We start from the raw sequence: 20,696 nt of genomic DNA, 5'->3' as shown, positions 1-20,696 counted from the left end.
CTCCCAAACCATAGCATGGCCTTCCAGTTGTTTCCATGCATAACACTGGCTGTAATTCAGAACTACGCATTATTTGTTAATTGTTGTTGCCCTAAGTAGAGTAGATGAGTTCCCATGAAGATGGAAATCTCACCTCTTTGATCATCAATCTATATCCAGCACCTAGGAATGTGCCTGGCACATAGTAGGTGCTCAACCAACATTTATTGAAGGAAAGAAAGAAGGGAGGAGGAAAGAAAGGAGGAAGGGAGGGATAGGGAGGGGGAAAGAAGCCAGGCAAGGTGAACCGCAGACCAGCTTCTGAGAGCCAGCAAAGACAGATGTATTCCATCTATAGAGTTCCTTTTCTGGCAGATTCTTGGACATCTTTTCATACCTGAATGGAGTAATCAGGTCTTACCACGTGTGCCCCATCTGGTTTCTCCAGGAAAACTCCAACAGGTAACCTGTTGAGCCCCACTCTGTGCCAGGCAGGCACAATCTTAAGCATTTTACGGTACTTATCCAATAGAAGATAAACCACACCCAGTGGCCTCTGCCGGGAAGCTAGAGATAAGCAGAGGCCAGAAACACAGGTTGGGATTAGAGAACAGTTATCCCAATTGGGTTCCTAGGACATTCACACCTGCCATTTTGACTGTGAGGATGCTTTGACTCCACTGGGCATTTGAGAACTTGGTCATCCCAGTAACAGAACACATTTAGCCATTTAGCCTCTTTTCTTTTCTTTTCTTTTCTTTTCTTTTCTCATCTCTTCTCTTCTCTCTCTCTGTCTCTATTTTTGTCTCTCTCTCTCTCTCTCTCTGTATCTCTGTCTCAATCACTGGCTTTCACTTTCTGACTCATGCTTCATCTCTCAATAAGAATTCACCTACATTGGTTCATTCAGGGGTTAAAATAGCAGGGTCAGAATATCTTGGTCCCATCTCTGCATCAAGAGATTCTGAAGCCTAGGAAACTTCTGCCCAGATTCTATCTGGTTGGTGCAACGGGGAAAGATATTTCTGTCCGCCTTGGGTAGGAGAGAAAGGAAAAGCCACATCTCCCTGGAGACCATGTGCTAAAGCAGAGACCCCAAGGGGCAGACAGCAAAGGGAGCATGTGGGGATAACTCACACACCCAAAGTAAACCCCAGCAGGCGGGAAAGCAAAGCCAGCCCCAAATGTCAAGAAAGTAAGAGCCCTTATTTTATCCAGAACTTAATCCACTTGCCTAGAAAGCCGGGAGGTTCCGCAAAGAAAATATCTCCCAAATTAATCTGAAGCTTCCCATTGCCACCTGGCTCCAAAGGGCTGGCGGAATAATAAAATCTCAGGATTTCAGCAAGGTGGGATTTGCAGACACTGTTCTGGGCTGGGGAGCCAGTGCTTTGTTCATTACTAAATCTCCCTTCTGTAGCCACCTCCTGACAATGTCCACAGGGGACTCTTGACACCAAAGAGCCCACACTCTTGCCACAGGGGCCCCCAGGTCCATAGCCTAGCCAGGGAGAGGGTGCCAAGCACCCTGTTCCTGTCTAGGGTGAGCAGGTCAGCCTCTCCCCATTGTCCTCCAACTCCCGCCCCAGCAGAAGGTGGCAGCTTTGCAAAGCCTCCCACATTGCAGTCCAGGAGGGGAATGCGAAGGGGTTTTTGTCTGTGTGGTTTGTTATCCAGGCCCAATTAGTTGCTGGGTATGTGTTGGAGAGATGGGCCTGCGGCCACTGCAAGGACTATAGGGAGCGAACAAGGACAGAGATTGTTAAAATGCTCCTGCCAAGCTCTGGCGCCTGCACCATGTCCACGCACCTCAAAGACATGGTAATGCAAAAGGGACTCACAGCAGATTTCCTGCCCAGCACATATTAACTGAACTCTAGGTAACGCCACCCAAGAGACACACAGCAGCAGCTTGTGTCCAGCCAGGCACCAAAGGAAGGAAGGAAGAATCAGGAGCATCCTAAATGTGGCACTGTCCACCTTAAGGTTGGAAGTTTCCCACCTGGCCCCATCCCATCTGTGACTCTGGAATTCAAGTTGACTTGTCTGGCACTTATTAATTGCCAATTGTGGGCATTGCTAGGGACAGCTGCTAGGAATACACAGGGGATTACAATGGAGTCAGGCAGACAGGAGTTCAAGTCTTAGTGACACCCATCACTTACTCACTCCACTGGGTACCTTCACCTCATTAAGGCTCAGATTCCTTATCTGGAAAGTGGGAATAATTAGACTCACCTTAGGGTTAAATGAGCTCAGAAAAGGGCTCAATAAACAATTGCTGTTATCGTCACAATAAACAGGAATGGGACAAGATCCCTGCCTCTGAGATGCTCTTTGCCCATGTGGTAGGTCAGTGGCTCAATGCCTGCAGGGCCAACAGAAACCTAGAGTGAAACAGGGCTGGTGACAGAAACAAATTTGAAAAAATTGGCCCTCCTAGTCTGTCTTTTGTTTACTCCTGAAAATAAAAACATTTTACTTTTCCTTCTTAACTTTATTGAAAGAAAAACAGCAGCAGCAGGACAGTGACTGGCCCTGGAACAGGAAATGACCATAAGGAGGGGTGGGGACTGAGGCATATGTGAATGTGGGAAGAGAAGCTGGAAACTCAAAATTTCATATGAAATGTCCCAATTTTTGAATGTTGGCTGATTCAACTTAAAAAACCAATTAAAATTAAAATCATGAGGGCGTGGAAGGGGTCATAACCCAGAAATAGAGTTTAGAAAGAGAATTTCTTGAATTCCAAGCAAAGACGTTAGTCTTCAGAAGAGTGAGACATCAAAAGATGTTGAGGGCCGGGTGCGGTGGCTCAAGCCTGTAATCCCAGCACTTTGGAAGACCGAGGCGGGTGGATCACCTGAGGTCAGGAGTTTAAGACCAACCTAGCCAACATGGTGAAAGCCTGTCTCTAATAAAAGTACAAAAATTAGCTGGGTATGATGGCACACACCTGTAGTCCCAGCTACTTGGGAGAGCTGAGGGGGGAGGACCGCTTGAACCTAGAGGTAGGGGTTGCAGTGAGCCGAGATTGCACCACTGCATTCCAGCTTGGGACACAGAGTGAGACTTTGTCTCAAAAAAAAAAAAAAAGGAAAAAAAGAAAGATGTTGAGCTAGGCTGGGCGTGGTGGCTCACACCTGTAATTCCAGCACTCTGGGAGGCCGAGGCAGGAGGATAACTTGAGCCCAGGAGTTTGAGACCAGCCTGGGCAACATAGGGAGACCCCGTCTCTTAAAAAAAAAAAAAAAGAAGAAGAAGAAAAAAAGGTGTTGAGCTGTTTTCTTTAAAAAGATTTCTAAAAACCATACAAAAGAAGCTTAAGAGTATTCTTCACAACCACTACCGGGCTTGACCTTCCTGGAGTTTGCATAGCCAGGAGCAGGCACTGGCCTTTTCAGGGAGCTGGAAAACCTGGATTTTTATGGCATCTCTTGCCACACAGTTGGGCATGCCTAGAATTTCACAGTGAAAGGAATCCAGGGCCCCTTGATAATACCCCTGGCCAATCTGTGCTTGAGAAGCCGAGGGCAAACCTGAATAGGCTTGTCAAACCTTAGCCAGCTTTGCTTGCTTTTAGCTGTTTTTCAAAAAAGACTCTCTCCAACCTCACTAGAGATAACACCTCTGACGTATGGATCACAATGCTAACAGTTGCCTAAGTTGTTTTTCAGAAATTTAGAGTCTGCTCCTGTCCAGTTCAAACTGAGTGAGACCACTGACCCTTCAACTGGACCTACACAAATGATGGATGTGTATTGAGTCCTCTTTTGACGTCACAGGCCAAGAGCTCCACCCTCAGGTCATGCTGATGCTGCCATTTTTTTCAGACTTCGTCCTATGAAGGGCCATGAAGCTTGACTACGCTTGTGCAGAAACTGATTGCCTCACTTCTCCTTACCCCCAATCACCTTTCCCCATGCCTCAGACCACTCTGCTCCTCTATCCCATAAACAACCCTAAACCTCACCTTTGGAAAGGTGGATTTGAAACCTGTTTTCCTGTCTCCTCGCTTGGCTGCCACATGAATAAACCCTTTCTCTGCTGCAAAACTCATCGTCTCAGTGATTGGCATACTGCACGGTGGGCAAAACAGGCCTGGCTCGGTAACACCAGAATCTGACCCATAATAGGAAGCCCACTAGGCCCCAAGGCATCTTACTGAATCTTTAAAAAGCACTGAATATGGATAGCTGGTATTGAATCAAAATCTGCCTTCTTGGACCATCACTCACTGGCCCCGATTCTACTGGGACCTGTAACACCAGATCTGCTCCTTCTCATACACCGCAACCCTTAGAGATTTAGAGATGGCCACTCCCACCTGCATGCCTCCCAATTCTGGTCTCTGAGCACTCTTTCTGGTCCTTTGTCTCTATAAACTGTACAATGGGGACAGAGCTTACTGCACCTTATTTCTCTCTGGCAGAGCAGAGACTAATAAGGAGAAAGCATTAATATTTTTGCTGAAGAGCCCCTGACCCTCCTTAACCGCAGGCCTCAGATCCAGGATCGGGGAGCAAAGTCACTCGTAGAAAAAGCCACCTTTTGCCAGATGAGTCAGGCTCAAAGGCTGTCTGCCCTCACACAGCCCCAGGGGGAGATTGATGCCTGCATTGATGGATCACTCCAATGTATTAGGTAGATAAAGAAATTGATTATTCCACAAATCATTGTCTCCATGGAAAAAAAAACTCCAATTTTTTAAAAAAGAAAATATTATAAATCTACCCAGGCCCCCATGAGCAAAAGTACAGCCATTTCAATTTAATTGCCTGAGAGCCTCTTTGCTGCAACCCCAGAAAGAAAAGCCCCTGAAGCGACTGACTTCCAAGCTAGATGTTCCCTCCCACCCTCCAAGAACAGCCATGTCCAGGAAAATCCACGGACGAGATGGATTTACACTGCATCAGGAATGATCTGGGTTAGCCAGAAAGAAGAATTTCCTTACCAGAGGAGACAGACTGTGTCCCTTGGAGACTTACAAATTGGGTACTAACCCCTTCCTTTACCTTTCACCCCCCTACTTACATATGCATCCATCCATCTAGAAAAGTTAAGGTTCAGTTCTGCTAAAAGACAGGGAACTGGCCAAAGTGAACCCTGGAGGGGGATAAATGTGACAGCTCAGGGGTGAAAGAACACTCTCAGAACAACGTAAGTGATGAACGGATTTAGAAGGGGCAAGGTCAAGAAGGAGGGCAGGAGTGAAGGGTGAAATGGAGATGCAGCCTCCCTGCCAACTCAACTGTGCGACTTTCAGTTTGTCTCTTCATCTCTCTGAGCCTCATTACTCCTCCCCAGGACTCCGGGGAATGAGGAAGATCCAAGTGCAAGGCTCTGGTCTAAACTGTACATACCAAAATGTTCAAGGAACCACGGCTATTTCTAAAGGTCACCTAATTGGACCTACCATGAGGACATTCAAATATCACAAGCCCAGGAGTGCTGTTTCATTGCCCCCACATCCTGGAGCCCCCGCAAACCCCCTGACCCTATGTACTCTGCAGTACTCAGAGTGGGTGCTCCATAAATGTTTGGTGAATCAATGAGTCAGCCCAGAACCCATGTGAAAAAGACAGGAAATAAACACAAAATTACAAACAGCATAAAAATAACCACAATTTCCAAAGCAGATTTTTCTGATTCTGCGAATCCAAGCAGGAGCATCAAAAAGCCCCAAATCCCCTCATACTGAGATATCTTCAGCCGGAGCCCCTGAAGTAGCCCTCACTTTGTTGCTACCATAGCTCACTTCCTCCCTGACCATCCTGGATTTTTCTATTTGCTGTGTGATGTCCAAGATGCCATCTTACCTCTTAATTCCTTGGGGTTCATTTGCCTAAACCTCACTTCTTGTTCAGAGGCAAATTCCTCAGAGGCAAGTGAAACAATTCCTCTGACTCTATCATTCTAACACTCTTCACCTTCTCTGGTCCTTTGAGCTCTAGTCCAGGTTTTCCCAGCCAACTCTCCATACCCCAGTGATGGATAAAAGTGCACCATTTCTCTGAGAAACACTGAGGTCACTCCTGGCACGACTTTTCTGTCTGGGAGAGGCTTTGTCAATGCCCACCCCCACCACAAGCCTTCCCAGACACATCCAGGTGGTAGAGCACCTGGAACCTCTGGGGTTGTTTGGGGAATGCCACCAAGCTGTGACACATTTAATTCCCATCACCTGAATGAGGAATAATTTTATTTACTAGCAGAAAATATGGCTCTATTATAGGTATGCAGGTCTCCACAACTCAGGAAATAATAACACACAAAATACTGTTAGGAAATCACATTTAGCAGGATAAAAATACAGAACACAATCCTACTTACAAAATGTGATGTGAAAGATGAGGCTGACAAGCTGAGCCAAGATGCTTGGTATCAGGTGTGACATTTGACAATGGAATGCTCACTCGTTTTGTCATCTGCTGCTGCTCCCTAGCAGACAAGCCGTACAAGGCACCAAAGGTTTAAGAACAATTTATGTGGAAAGGAAAAAAAAAAAGGAGAAAATTCCATCTATTACCTTGATTTTCTTTTACCATGCGTTATTCTATTTGAACAACCACAAATAACAGTTCTTACTAGCTTACCAGAGTTCTAAAGGAATAGCATTTGAAAAAAAGAATGCCTGTTTAGCAAGACCTTACAATAACCACACCACCCATACTAGAAGAGCCAGCATACAGATGGCACCACCCGCTACCCCCGGCCCTGGCTGCTCTCCGTGGTGCTAAACACAGAGGTTAGGGTGACCCTCAATCTCCCTGGCTCTTGCTGAACCACACGGTGCATCTGTTATTTATGACTTTTTCTAAACACATATGAATCCAATTTGTATTTCTCTCACAGTGTGGAAAAGTGTTTCACAGGTTGGTTTTTCCACATTGGAAAAGTCTAGGCTCTTTTGCTCTCTTAAGACTGCAAATGTAAAACTTCAAATTTGCAAGTGTGTGTGTGTGTGTGTGTGTGTGTGTGTGTCAGAGAGAGAGAATAGGAGCGTAGATCAGGTTTTCTTAATAGGATGAGGGTCAGAGGACCCATACATTTGTCCGTTTTTTTCCCATGGCTCATCAAGGGACATGGCACAAGTCATTTTCTCTTTTCTGTCTTTAGCATCCCAACCCGTGAGAGAAAAAAAATGGGGACAGGTAGTGCTCCTGTAGCCCTAGCATTTGGGGTGCCTCCATTTGTGTTCTGGTTCTTCCATGGGCTCGGAGACCACCAAACAAGATTACCTTGCTGGCCTGGCTTCCTCAAGTGCTGAAAGATTTCCTGGATCCAGAAGGAAGATGCAAGGCTCTGCTTCTCTTGCAAGAAGACAAGGATTCAATTTCTTTGCTCAACTCTCCCCCAGCCCACAGTCCCCATGGACCAGCCATAATTCAGCTAAACCTGAGAGTTCACCCATATTTTATTTACTGATTCAATGTTACGAGACAAGTAAAATAGACGGCTGTCACCTCTATTAAACTGGGCAGGAAGAATGGTCATGTAGGCAACAGGCTCTTTCTGCTCATGATGTGTCATGTTTCCCCAGGGAGGGAAGCAAGAAAAGGGGGGGCCTGGCCTCAGGGGAGAGCTCAGTTCTGTTGTGTTCAGGAGGGGAAGCTCAGGGCTCCATTGCAAACCTGTCCCATCCTCACTCTCAGTCACATTGGTACAGTAGACAGATCAGCCCAGTCAGTCAGGAATTGGGACCAGCCTTTAAGTCCTCAGTTTCCCCACTGATACAAAGGAAAGTCACTACTCACACATCAGGCTTGGGATAAAAGAAAGACTGTTGAGCCCCAATTTGAGAAGTCTGTGCTAGAGAAGCAAAATTCCATATGGTCATCTCCTGCAAGGACACAAAAACATGTGCACACACTCACTTTCCCTAGAACCTGGTGTGGAGGATGCATATATTCCCAGGGCTAAATGGCCTCCGTTGACTGTCTGTACAGCCTGAATCTCCAGGTTAACTGTCAACACCTCTGCTTTACACCAAGCTGTCATGTTGACCAGTTGTCTACACATCCTTGCAGGAGCCAGTGATGTGGTAAAGACAGAAAAAGGAGAGACCTGACCTATGATGGGCAGCAGAGCAATGGCCCAGCCACAGTTCTGCCTGACAGCTGTCCTGAGTGCTCAGCCTATTAACGACAGCACAGCAGAGGTTCTCTTCCTTGGTTCAGCTCCCAGAAAGAGCAGCCGAGTTGCTGACGGGCAAGTGGGTAGGAGAGAGGGGTGAGGTCAGAAAAGGCAGGAGGACTGTGATCTCTCCTCCAGTCTCTTCTTTAAGAAGACTGTTTGTCTCTCTCAAGAAATTCATCATGATAGGAACAAGACAATGAATGTAAAGTCCAATCCTAGGCTTGAGAAAGAAGGGCTCACTCCCACAAATATTCCAGCTCTGCCCAAAAGACTAAATCTAAGAGGTCCTGGCACAGAAAAAGTTGCAGAACTGGTGTGTCAGAAGACCACCATAGACAGCATGAGCACCTTGACTTCATGGAAGAATCTAACGACATCCTTCATAATATCCTCACTGACAAAATAGAAAAAGTGCTGAGCTGCATGCCAGGGCAGTTAGGTGGACTTATATTCAAATGACCATATTCACCATTGCATTCATTTATTCAACAAATATTTATTAATTATCTACTAGGAGTCCCGCACTGCGCTAGAAGCACTGGATAAAATGGTGAACAACCTGGCTATGGCCCATGCCGGTACAGCACTTATCTCTAAAGTAACTAAGAATTATAATACAGCAAGTGCTACAACAGGAAAAGTAGAGGGTGCTGTGGGACTCAGAAGGGGATGGAGGTTGAGAAATGCTTCCTGGAGGAAAAGACATGTTCATTGAAATCTTAGTATGAGTAGAAGTTGGCCAGAAAGAAATAGAGTGCAGGTTGGGCGCAGTGGCTCATGCCTGTAATCCCAGCACTTTGGGAGGCCATGGTGGGTGGATCACGAGGTCAGGAGTTCGAGACCAGCCTGGCCAACATGGTGAAACCCCATCTCTACTAAAAATACAAAAATTAGCCAGGCGTAGTGGCATGCACCTGTAGTTCCAGCTACTTGGGAGGCTGAGGCAGGAGAATCGCTTGAACCCAGGAGGCAGAGGTTGTGGTGAGCTAAGATCATGCCACTGCACTCCAGCCTAAGCAACAGAGTGAGACTCTGTCTCAAAAAAAAAAAAAAAAAAAAAAAAAAAGAAAAGAAAAGAAAAAGGAAAGAAAAAAGAAAAAAGGAAATGCAGTGCAGAGTCCCAGAGTGTGGGGGAAAGCACAGTGCCTTCTGGGGACTTAGATGTTCAATGCAGTGGATCAGAGAGAGTGAAGCAAGGAGGGACAGTCCATGAGTCCAGAGATGCCAACCATGGCAGATCATAAAGGGCCTGAGGGCATAAGGAAGCCAGTGGAATTCTGAAGCTCTTTAAAGTGTAGGACAGTGGATCCAAGACAATTTGAATAAAGCCATCAGACTCTGACATTGCTCATTTCCTGCTTAATGTGTTTATGGCAGACCTGGCTGAAGGGAGGGAGGATATGTTTATCCCAGGCTCAGATGGCATGAAGCATGCGAGACATCAGAATGGGAATCCCCAAAAGCTTCACTATTCAGAACAGTGATTCCCAACCCCAACCATGCTATAGGCTAATAACCACTTAACCTCTCTACCACAGACCCCAGTAGGGAAGCAGGGGTTAGAAGAGGGTGTAATCCATACCTGCTTTCCAAGGATGGAGACATGGTAATAGGCTCTGGTGGTCCAGAAACAATGAGTAAGAATAACTGCCTTAAGGTTCAATGATAGAACTTACCGGGAGATAAATGATAAGTTCTGCCTTTAGGCTCAAAAGATCAACTACTAAAGGGAGGATGAGAAAAGTTATAGATCAGCAGCAATACTTGTGGAAAAGACCTCATGATCTCATGAGAACACCAGCTTAGGATAAATCAACAGAGTGAAATGGTTGCTAAAAAGCCTGAAACAATCTGGGGTTGTATAACTAGACACCAAAGCTGAGATCTGAGGAGGTGATGATCTTACTGGTTTCAATAAATAAGTAGCACTGTGGTCATCTCTTGACACAATGCTGGAGGAATTAAGCCTCTTTAGTCTGAAGAAATAAATGCCTTTGTGTTTCTGAAGAGCTCTAGTGTAGGACAGGGAAAAAATTCAAGCCAGAGTCAGTGGGCACGGTGATCATAATAGTAGGAGTAATAGATAACATTTATTGAGTGCTTACCATGGCTGTGTTCTAAGCACTTCATATGCATTAACTCATTCAATCCTTACAAAAACCCCGTGAGGCAGGTACAACTATTATTATTATTATTATTATTATTATTATTATTATTATTATTTTGAGATATTAAATACTTTGCTCTTGGGAGGCTGAAGCGGGAAGATCACAAGGTCAGGAGTTCGACCAGCCTGGCCAATATGGTGAAACCCCATCTCTACTAAAAATAGAACAATTAGCCAGGCGTGGTGGCGGGCGCCTGTAGTGCCAGCTCCTCAGGAGGCTGAGGCAGGAGAATTGCTTGAACCCGGGAGGTGGACGTTGCAGTGAGGCGAGATTGTGCCACTGCACTCCAGCCTGGGCAACAGAGCAAGACTCCATCTCAAAAAAAAAAAAAAGAGTTTGCTCAAGATTACACAGGTGGGAAGTGAGGGAGGCAGCCTTCAATCTCAGGCTGTTAGATCTTGGAATCTATGAGCTTATCCTCAAGATTAGATTGAAAGCTAAATGCATTGAGAGCTTCGTTTTTGCCAGGCATGATAATTCTCACAATAATCTCATGAGGTGAAAGCTGCTATTATCCTCATTTTACAGGTAAGGAAATCTAGACTTAGAGAAAGTAAGTGACTTACCCAAAGTCACACAGCCAGGAGGGAAGGGATCAAGAGTTGAAACTCAGACAGAGGAATTTCAAACCCACACTCAGACCCCAGTTATATTGCCCTCCTAGAACTGCAGGGAGACACATGTTAGCTTTTTAGAGGAAAATCTGCAACAAAGATTAGCATGGGCAAAACATCTGCAGTAAAGAATGGGTGGGGCCTAAAATTGGTGAGCTTCCCATTACAGGCGGCATTCAATCAGAGACTGGCTATCCACCTGTATGTAGTGGGGTCCTCCACTGACCTAGAACAGCAGTTCTCAAAGGGTGGCTCCCAGATGAGCGGCATCATCATGATCGGGGAAACTGTTAAAAAGGCAAGCACTCAGGCCTCACCCCACACCCACAGAATCAGAAGCTCTGCGGATGGGGCCCAGCAATCTGCATCTTAACGAATGCTTTGAGTGATTCTGGCACATGCTAATATTTGAGAACCAGAGGCCTAGAATGACCCCCGGGGTTCTTTTCAGCCTAGATTATTTGATTCTTCACCATAGACAGGAAATGTGATGCCTGGAGCCCTGGAAAGTCCTTGGCTCCCCGCTCCTGCTTTTCCGCCCAATTGGGCAGCTTTTTGGAATAGCATATTTCAGTTCTGCAAAGCAGATGCAGAAAGGCTTTGCAGAAGTCTCCCTCATTCCCATATTTAAAGAGCTCATCCCTGCAGTTGTTCTGAGAACTCTCTAAACCCCCTTCTATCGGCAGCCTGTCTGCATCAGTCCCTTTAATAGCGCAAGACTTAATTGTCTCCTATGGATTGGAACCCTCTTAATACAAACCAGAATCTTAGTTCCTTCTTGCTGTTTTTCCCCCCTCTGCTATCCTTAACTACCATTCAGCATGGCACCAAAGAATTTGGAGTTGAAACCACCACTCCCCCAGGATCTCACTCCATTTCATTATCTCCGATCTGGATGATCACCATGGGGACTCTCTCCTCCCTGCCTTTTGCCTCTGTCCTCATTACCTGCTGTCTTCTAGGAGAGCTAAAGTGTCTATCCCCTAGGGCCTCTAGCCTCAGACCCTCTCTAGTCTCCAGTGGCCTGCCCAGGAGGTGATTGTACTCCCCATCTGAGAAGGGCTGATCAAGACTCTCTGGACCAGCCCCTTAAGAACATCCCATAACCAGGGTCTTCCCAGCTCTGAACATATGCAAAATGCATTTTAATCAAAATGCTGCAAAATCAGGGAAGAATAAGCACCCCATAAATAATGGGCCAGGCGGTGTCTGGGAGCTGACATTATGAGCACCCAAGAAAGGGTACCTCTGTTGCTCCCTAGCACAGTGAATAATTGGTACAGACTGCTAGGCCCACCAACTCCAGTGCAGGGCCCATGGGTATGTGAGCAATGGGCTTATGCCACATACGAGGCTGCATGGAGTATGGGGCACTAGGGGTTAGCACAAAGCCAAGGGCACATGAGATGCAGACAGCCTCAGAGCTCAGAGTCGGTGGAGATGTAGCCCCACCCTTGGGGAACCCTCTTTTTTCTCCTAAAATTTATTAAGCATCAGGCACTATGCAAAGAGCTTTACATACTTTATCTCCTTTAATCCTCACAACAACCCTATGCAGACAATACTGTAAGGGTCAACCACAAGATTTTTGTAGGTCAACAATAGCTGCACATGGTTCAACCTAACGTTAATACTTCTATTTTATAGATGAGGAAATGGAAGCTCAGAGGTGCGGTGACTTCCCCAAGGTCACACAGCAAGTACACATTGGACTCACGTTCAAAAATAGATCCACCACATTTCATCAGACCCAAGACATGCCATTCTTTCTTGGAGTGCCAAGAAAGAAAAAATTCTGCAAGTAAACTTAGACATGACATGTGAGACACGAGCTGATGTCAGAGATATGAAAACGTGAAAAAAAAATCCCATCTTAGAATCAATGAAATATATTATTGACTCCAAAAAAAATCATTCTGCTTCTTGGAAGTGATGGGGGAGAGATGGCCTGAGACACCCTTGGGTAGCTCCTTGTCTAGTGGGGGAGGCACGATGCACATGCATTAGAGAAAGCCTAGACACCGACTCACCCCCAGAAAACCATGGCCAAGGTCAATACTATTAGTAAACAAGGCATAAAGGTCAAAGGAAGCAAGGAGAAGGACCTGGGCAGCTGAGCTGTGACTAGGGAGAGGCAGTGTGGATCCTGGAGGTGATTTCCAAAGGAAATAAAACAAAGGAAGGAAGGGCAGACGGCTCTAGGGGCATGGCTGTTATGAAACGTGGCTATGAGAAACAAAAGAAAATCTGAACAACCTGTTGTCCTCAAACCCACTCCCCTGGCCCTCAATTTGGTCTCATCTCTCCAAATCATACTCAATTAGGATTTGTCTCTGGAGCACAAAGATAAGTGGGAGGAAAAGCATACTCCAGAAGCAAATTCAGATGCTGGGCCAGGGCCAGGAGTTAAGGAGGCGCCCCCTCTCATGGTCAGTCATGCAAGCAAAGGGTCCTCATTTGAGGGCCTCCTTAGAGTCGGCTCCCTGGAGGTCTCCCTAGCATCACCCTACACCCAGCCCTGTGCACAGACTCCTCCAAGGGCAAAAAGAAACACTCAACTGTGGACAGCATGTAAGCTTTTTTGAAAAGACATCACACATATTTAACCCAATGGGCAGTATCATCCCCATTTTACAGATGGGGAAATGGAGGCCCTGGAAAGTAACATAACCCTTCTGACCATGCCTGTCTCAAATCTGTCACCTTTGTAGTGACTTTGGGCAGTGCAGCTTCCCCTCACTTCCAGAACACCTCAGTCCCTGGCAGCCACCATTATCCCAGGCTCCCCTGGCCCCCTGGCAGAAGGAATACCGCAGACAGCGAAGAGTAAGTCTGGGTTTGCCTTTGCTCTTGTAGACAGAATGGTGGATTAGGAAGACTCTTGCATCCAGGTCCCCATGCCCAACCCATGGTGTCTGTGACACAGCAACACATATTCCAGGACCCAGAAGCAGCAGGCCCAATTTAGAAGGTCAGGATGTGACTCTTGCTTAAAAATAAAACGACCATAAAAGCCTATTAGCCTTGAAGGGATGTTGGCAAGAAGGAATAGGACTGAGGAAGGAAAAAGGGAAGTGAGGGAAGGAAGGAATAACAAAGACAGCTAATTCTCCAACCACCTTCTCTTTCCAGGTCACTGGGTGAGGAGGATGGAAGTGAAAGAGACACAGACACGAGGCCCTTGGGTTTTCTCAAGGGTTTGACAATGTCTTTGAGGACAGCCTGGTGGTTCCAATGGGGACATGTAGACTAGAGAACCCAGAACAGTGGGATCCCTGTAGGTGAACTGGCCTCACTCAAGGGTGAATCCATCCATTATTTAGGGCTTAGATTAGAGCCTCAAGCAGAGTCCAGAAGCCAGGACAATGTGGGATGTAGTACGTGGAAGGATATGTGTTGGTAGGAAGGCTGGGAAAGACCATCCACACCTGTGCCCTGGAGGAGGCAAATCTGCCACACAGCTCATCAGCAAGGCCAGTCTGACACTGAAAACTAGCACTGGTGGAATTCAGCGTGGTAGAGCCCAGATGGCCATCCTCCCAGAGCAGGACCAACACAGCCCAGCCAGTGAGACCTCACTCAGCAACCAGAACGGGGAGTGGGGGTAGGGGCGCCACATTCAGCCCCTTTAAAAACTGTTTATTGCCATCTCCAGATGGCACAACCAGCTAAAAGCATGGGATCTAGAGGCAGGCACACCATACTTCTTATCCCACTTCTACTGTTCACTGGCTGTGTGATCTTGGGCAAGTGACACCACCAAGCTTAGTTCCCTCACCTGTAAAATGGGATAATGCCTGTAGGTTGTGAAGGCTACCTAAGATGAAGAGAAAAGCCCTATGGCTCCATTTATTGAGCACTTACTATTTACCCACACTATGAGTCATTGTTTGAAAAGCATTTGGCACAGTGCTTAGTGGCTAATAATTGCACAATAAATTGGAGCCATCGTATGGTTGTTGTCATTGTTGTTTCATTATTTTGATTTTGCTCCAGACCCAGGTGGGGCCCCAGGCAGAAGACACTGCGGTGGCCTTCTCAGCACAGGCACACTGCCCTCTGGTGCTGCTGCTGGAGAATCAGCACCTGGGAGAAGAGCGACTCCAGGAATCAAGCCCACAGCCAAGGCGCCAGCCCCATCCGCATCAGCTCCATTTCCATACCAGGCAGGCCCTTAGTGCATCTGTCTTCCCAGAGCTGCAGCCCTACCACACTGGCCTCTGGAGGACAAGCGAGTGCCTGCTGGGTGCTAGCCTCAACGAGGGCCCTGCTCCTGCAACACTGGTCCTCTCTGTTGCCAGGCGGGGTGTGCAGAGCCCCCCAGTTCCTCTCCGTGCTGCCCAGTGGAGTGAAGCATCCGCTTTTTCAGTTCCCTCTGGAAGGTCCCGAGCAAGCAAGGCAAGCCAGGCTGCAGCTGCGAGGAAGAGACAGGGGCAGCTGCTGTGGCAAGTAGAGGAGGCGCCACCTCAGCAGACCAGAAACACAGTCCCAGTCACTGAGATCAAACAGGTCTCCTGCTAAAAGAACTCCCTTCACCAAGCAGGCCTGCAGTCTGTCCTGCATATGGCCTTATACTTCTCTCAAGAGGAGGGGTAGTTCCACAGCTCACGGGGGCATCTGTGCTTCCTCCCCCATGGAGGAGACTGTTTCCTGGGGCAGGCACAGACAGCCTGTGGGAACGTGGGGATTCAGGAAGGCTTACAGGCCCCACAAAGGATCCTAAAAGCCACTAGGCAGCTTGCATTTCTGGAGGGGTTGGGGATAAAGAGCTACCCCGCAAAGCCCTTTCAAAATAGCACATGAGCTGGACTTCTGAGATCAGCCATCCTGCCGGCTACAGGAGGATGCAGGTGACCTTGGAAGAGCCTAGTGAGGCCGGGGTGCCTGGCTCACCTTGCATAAACCACCTCTAAAGACCCTAGGTCATTCTGACGTCAAAAGACTGTTTAGCGCAGTGCAAGGCAGGCATCAGGAAAAAAATTAAACTCTAGTTGAGAAGGAGGAAAGCTGGGGCTGACAGCAGCAACTGGGCTGAAAAGTGGAGGTAGAAATTCTTCAAGTTAATGCTCTCTAAGGCCCTGCGGGCCACTCCCAGGTCTTGTCTGAAGCTATTTACTTCCAGGGGGGAAAACCCTATTGATCTTCATTCAGCTGCTGTCTGCTCCTACAAGGCAGCGATGTTTCAGCGTATCACCAGTCACTGCAAGAAATTTCTCATTGTTTTACACACAGCGGCTCCCAAACTCAAGAGATGAATGTTTAGGATAATTTGGGTGAACCAGTCATAGGAGTTACAGATGAGGCCAGTTTGGGAACTCTGAGGGAGGGGGCGTCTCTCCCCAGGGATTGGCTGCTGTTGCCTGCTGGGCCCCTGTACAGTCAGGAAACTCAGGACCTTGCAGCTCAGTTCTGCTCTATTTGTAGATGCTCAGAGTCCAGAGCTGGGCCAACCTTCTTTTTCTCCGCCCACCCCCTGACACACACACACCTACTTTATGTCTCTGCAGTCATTTGGCTTCAAACCTCCCCACTGGCTGGCTGGAGATCGCCACCATCCACTTGAGCTCCTCAACACACAGAAGAGCTGGCCAGGCTTCCCTAGCTACTGCCACCACTGTCTAATTCCCTTTTCAAATTCCAGGCTGGCCCTCAATCTTATATATGCCCATAACATGAGGGGAGAACTAACCATGAAACCTACAATGGCATAACAGTGCCCGCCAGCCTGCACTAAAGGGAACTTTGAAACCACAGAACATACCAACCATTAAGGCCAACCAAACAGTTTACAGATGGAGAAACTGAGGCCTGGGGTGCCAGGGAGAGGTGTGATTTGATGAAAATGGCCCAACAAACTGGTGGCAGATGCAGCAGAACACCCAGACTTCCTGGCTCCAAGTCCAGCAACCCCTCCACTACAGCTTTGGGGTCAGGCAACCTGGAAATTCAGGTCCCCACGGGAGGTCACTGAAGCCCGTTTGGCTGAGAGAATCTATGCATTAAACTGCCCTCCATAAGTTAAGACTGGGATTCATCCAAACAATAATAACAATGATAATAATAAAATGCCAAACAATATGCCTTGAAAACCTTCAATGAACAACATTTGATAATCATACACAGAATACATCTTCCACATATTCACATAAAATAATCAATGATCATTTTTTCCCACAGACTACAATCCAATTATTCTATCTCCCTTGCTCTCTCCGTCACTCTCTTTTGTTACTTGCAAACCATCCAAGCAATCAATGCCTTGACCTCTCCTGATAGACACAATTACAAAAAGGCAGAGCAATGCAATTCATCTATTCAAGACGGATTGTTTGAACACTCTGTCACACTGCTGAGCTATCCATCTCCTTGTCTAAGAGGAAATTTCAGCCCCCAAAAGAGGCACAAAGAGAGGGGGCGGGTACGATGCTCCTCAGCCCAGAGAGCCCCTCTCGCACCTGCAAGAAAGCCCTCTCCGGGCTGGTGCTCGCGATGCCTGGCCGCTGGAGAAGCATTCAGCTCCAAGCTCAGCTGGCTCAGGTGCCAGTCTTGAGAACCAGAAGCACCTAGCACACTCCAGAGGGCCTCAATTCTTATAGCCCCAGCCAGAACCCTGAGAGCCCAGGGATGGAGGAGATGGGAAAAGGGAGATGGCACCGGGCCCAGCCAAGGTTGTGTGCTTGGATTTTAGCATGAGATTCTCTCTCTCTCGCTCGCTCTTTCTGTCCATGGCCACTGTAGCTCCCTGGCTCCAGCTGGGGTTCAAGCAGGGGCTCAGAAGAACAGAAACTCAGTTCCCCAGGAGGCTCCAGAGAAGCCCAGAAGCCTCAGAGACCTCCCATCCTCCACCCAAACTGGCACAGCTCTGGCGGTCACGTTTGGCGCAGGCACAACACCCCAGTCCATGGGCTGAGAATCAAATGGGGCAGGGCTCTTGGATATAAATGACCTGGGCTGACACGCTAATTAATTCTGGGGCTTAATACGAAGAAGATTAGAAGAGAGGAGGGCTCTGCCATCCTTTAATTGCATTATTACACGCTGAACCCAAGAAAGGGCGGGCAGACTTGGGGATGCTTTTCCTAAGGGCTGGGAGGAACTCCCTAACCCATTCAATTTCACAGTAAGGATACACCATCCTGCGCCTTCCCAGCTTATCCCTCTGAGGCTGCCCTTAAGGTAGCCTGTCTTTCTGGGCCGCCAAAGACTTCTATCCCTGAGGCTGGGCTGGGAGCACACCCATCCCACCCCTGTGGAGGAAGAACCAAGGAAGAGGGAACTGCAATCCGTGCGATGGGCAAATAGCACCCTCTCAGTCCCCCCACCTTTTTCCCCAAGGACACCCTACGACGCAGGCCCCCAAAAAAGCAGAGGGGAGGAGACAGGGAATAAAGGAAGTGCTGGTCCATTGCTGGGGGGGAGGGGGGGCTTCCTGCCCCTGGAATGGTGCCAAGCTGGGCTTGGGGCAGGCAAAGGCACAGAGATAGAAGACATTTCGGTTGTCAGGAGCAACCAGGCTGGGCTGGAAAGGGTTAAGCCTGACCATAAGGGCTGTCCCCAGAGTCCCCTCCCGTGCCTGGCCTCCTCTGCCTTCGGTGCTGGTGTTTGCCTGCCAGGGTCCTGGGCATGGACCGAAAGATCTCAGCGTGGGCAGAGCTGAGGACTGTGCTCTGCCCCATCCAGATGGTGTTCAAGAGGGTCCGGCTCCCAGGCGGCCACCCAGGAGGAGACCTACCCGCTGGGTTTCTGACAGCCTCCTAGGAAAATCTCAAGTACGGAAACCAAGCCCGACACCGGTTCCGGCACCTTTTTCACGCCGCTGGCAGCCCAAGGTCCGCCCTGAAGAAGAGCTGTAGAGAAGGAAGGTGGCTCTAGCTCGGCGGAGTCCGGCTCGCCAGGTGCCAGGCGCTGGTGCTGGCGCCGAGTGAACCCAGGCGGCCCAGGTGTCCGGCCAGGCGGCGGGCGCAGGGCCCGCGGTGATGGAGGCTCCGTCTTAGCCTGGCCAGGCCCAGCCCTGCCGGTCGTCGGCCCGGGACACGCGCGGCGCTCAGGCCTGCAGGGTGCCTTGGGCGGCCACAACAAAGTTAAAGCCCGGAGTAAGAGTCTCGGGCGAGAACAGACGCGGAGAAGCCGGAGCCTTGGAAAGCCGCGCGCAGCCCCGCCAGCCGCCGCCAGCTGCGGAGGAATTTGGGCTAACTTTAAAAACCGCTGGCGTCCCTGGGCTGCCTGCCCGGGCCGCGCTGGGCGGCCTCCATCGTCCCTTCCCTCTACCTGCGCTGCCCCGGCAGGGAGAGAGGCCTTGGCCCCGAGGGACCAGTTGCAGCGGGCAGCGGGGGCCTGCTCCCCCCCACCCCCGCCCCACGGCACGGGGCTGAACCGGTACCACCGAGGCCAAGGGCGACCACCAGGAGAGAAGACCGGCTGCCCTCGTCATGCGAATCTGTGCCCTGCGACCTCGCTGCGGCCGCTCGAGCTATGCCAGAGGTGGGGACGAGAGGCCCGCGGGGAGTGAGGTGGGCAGAGAAGATAAGTTGGCGCCTTCCCCAGGGTCCCCACTCTGCGGAGAAGCCCGATCGCAGAACTCGGTCGGCTGCGGTTCATGCTGGCAGTCACCGCGAAATGCGCCCGCGACTCGGGATCGCACTGGAAACCTTCGCCACACTCTGCCAGGTCTGACCTCCCAGGAGCGCGCCAAGGGCCCCTCGCCCACTGCGGCCCGGCGGCCTCCTCCCCAATAAGTAAGGCCCGTGACCCCGACTCTGGAACTTTGTCCTCACAGGGACGAGCTCCTGGTGGTCACCGATCAGCTCAGCAGCTCGGAGAGAGGTTAGGAAAATCTCTCCGGAACGCGTTCGGAGGCCCCCCCATTCCCGCCCCCGCCCGGGCGCACGGAGACCCCCGGATCCAGGGAGCGCTTACCGATCCGGATGACGTGGGGCATCCCGCGCGAGTCCGGGATCCAGAAGGCGCACACGAGGAGCCCGGCCCAGTATTCCCAAACCAGACTCCGGAGGCGCCGCCAGGGAGCGGTCATCGTTGGGCGCCGCCGAGCGTGCCCGGGGCGCGGCCGTGGCGGGCTCCCTGGGGCGGCAGCTCTAGGCGCGGGCGCGCAGCAGCCCCGAAGGCGCCGCCTGGCCCAGCCGCCCGGCTCCGGAGCGCCGCTGCGAGTGGGGGGCGCCCCGCGGCGCCGCGCACATCTTACTGGGGGGCCGCCCAGCCGGCGCCCGCCCCGCCTGGCTGCCGCCCACGGGCTGCCCGGGAGCGAGGCTCCTGGGCTCCGCCCGGGCTCTGCTTGGACTCGGCTCCGGCTCCGACTCGCGTCGGCTCGGCTCCCGCGCGGGCTCCCACCTGCCCCGGCTGCCGGGCGCTGGCGGGCGGGCTGCACGCGTCTCCGGCCGCTCCTCCTCCAGCCGCCGCCGATGCTATCGCCCGGGCTCGCACAAAGCCCCGGAGTGGAGTTGCACGCGCGCACACTCTCCCTCCCAGCCCCCTCCCCTGCGCCCTGCCTCCCGCCTCCCGCGCCGCCCGCCGCCCGCGCTCCCTCCGCGCACTCCCCCGCGCACACACACTTCACACTCACACCCGCCGAGGCGCACACTCGCGCGCTCACACCTGCGCGGGGGGCGGGGAAGGGGACCCTGGCCCGAGTGTAGGGGGACGCCCGGAGAACGAGGACTCTCCTCGCTTCCCAGACGTCCCCACCCGCCCCGCAGGCCCCAGTCCCTTCTACTGCGAGGGCACGGAGCCCGGGAGCCAGGCGTGGAGCGCGAGAGCTGGCACCGCGAGCTGGGAGACGGCG

General features: G+C 50.3%; 1 protein-coding gene across 3 annotated transcripts in view; it reads right to left on the bottom strand.

Annotated features, from left to right (window-relative positions):
• The window catches only part of GRIK3 (glutamate ionotropic receptor kainate type subunit 3), a 237,973-nt gene extending 217,629 nt beyond the window's left edge, over window positions 1-20,344 (bottom strand). The window contains exon 1 of one of the 3 annotated variants that reach the window (XM_063657508.1): window positions 19,817-20,344. In XM_063657508.1, the coding sequence (XP_063513578.1) occupies window positions 19,817-19,931 (115 nt within the window). In that variant the 5' untranslated portion in view covers window positions 19,932-20,344. Of the gene's footprint in view, window positions 1-6,312; window positions 6,369-19,816 lie in introns of those variants that run through there. The other 2 variants (XM_054448627.2, XM_054448636.2) reach the window with 2 other exon arrangements.
• Window positions 20,345-20,696: the final 352 nt, after the last annotated feature.

This window comes from Pongo pygmaeus, chromosome 1, assembly GCF_028885625.2.
Source record: "Pongo pygmaeus isolate AG05252 chromosome 1, NHGRI_mPonPyg2-v2.0_pri, whole genome shotgun sequence".
Lineage (NCBI taxonomy): Eukaryota > Metazoa > Chordata > Mammalia > Primates > Hominidae > Pongo > Pongo pygmaeus.
This window is presented reverse-complemented; position numbering and strand designations above follow the sequence as displayed.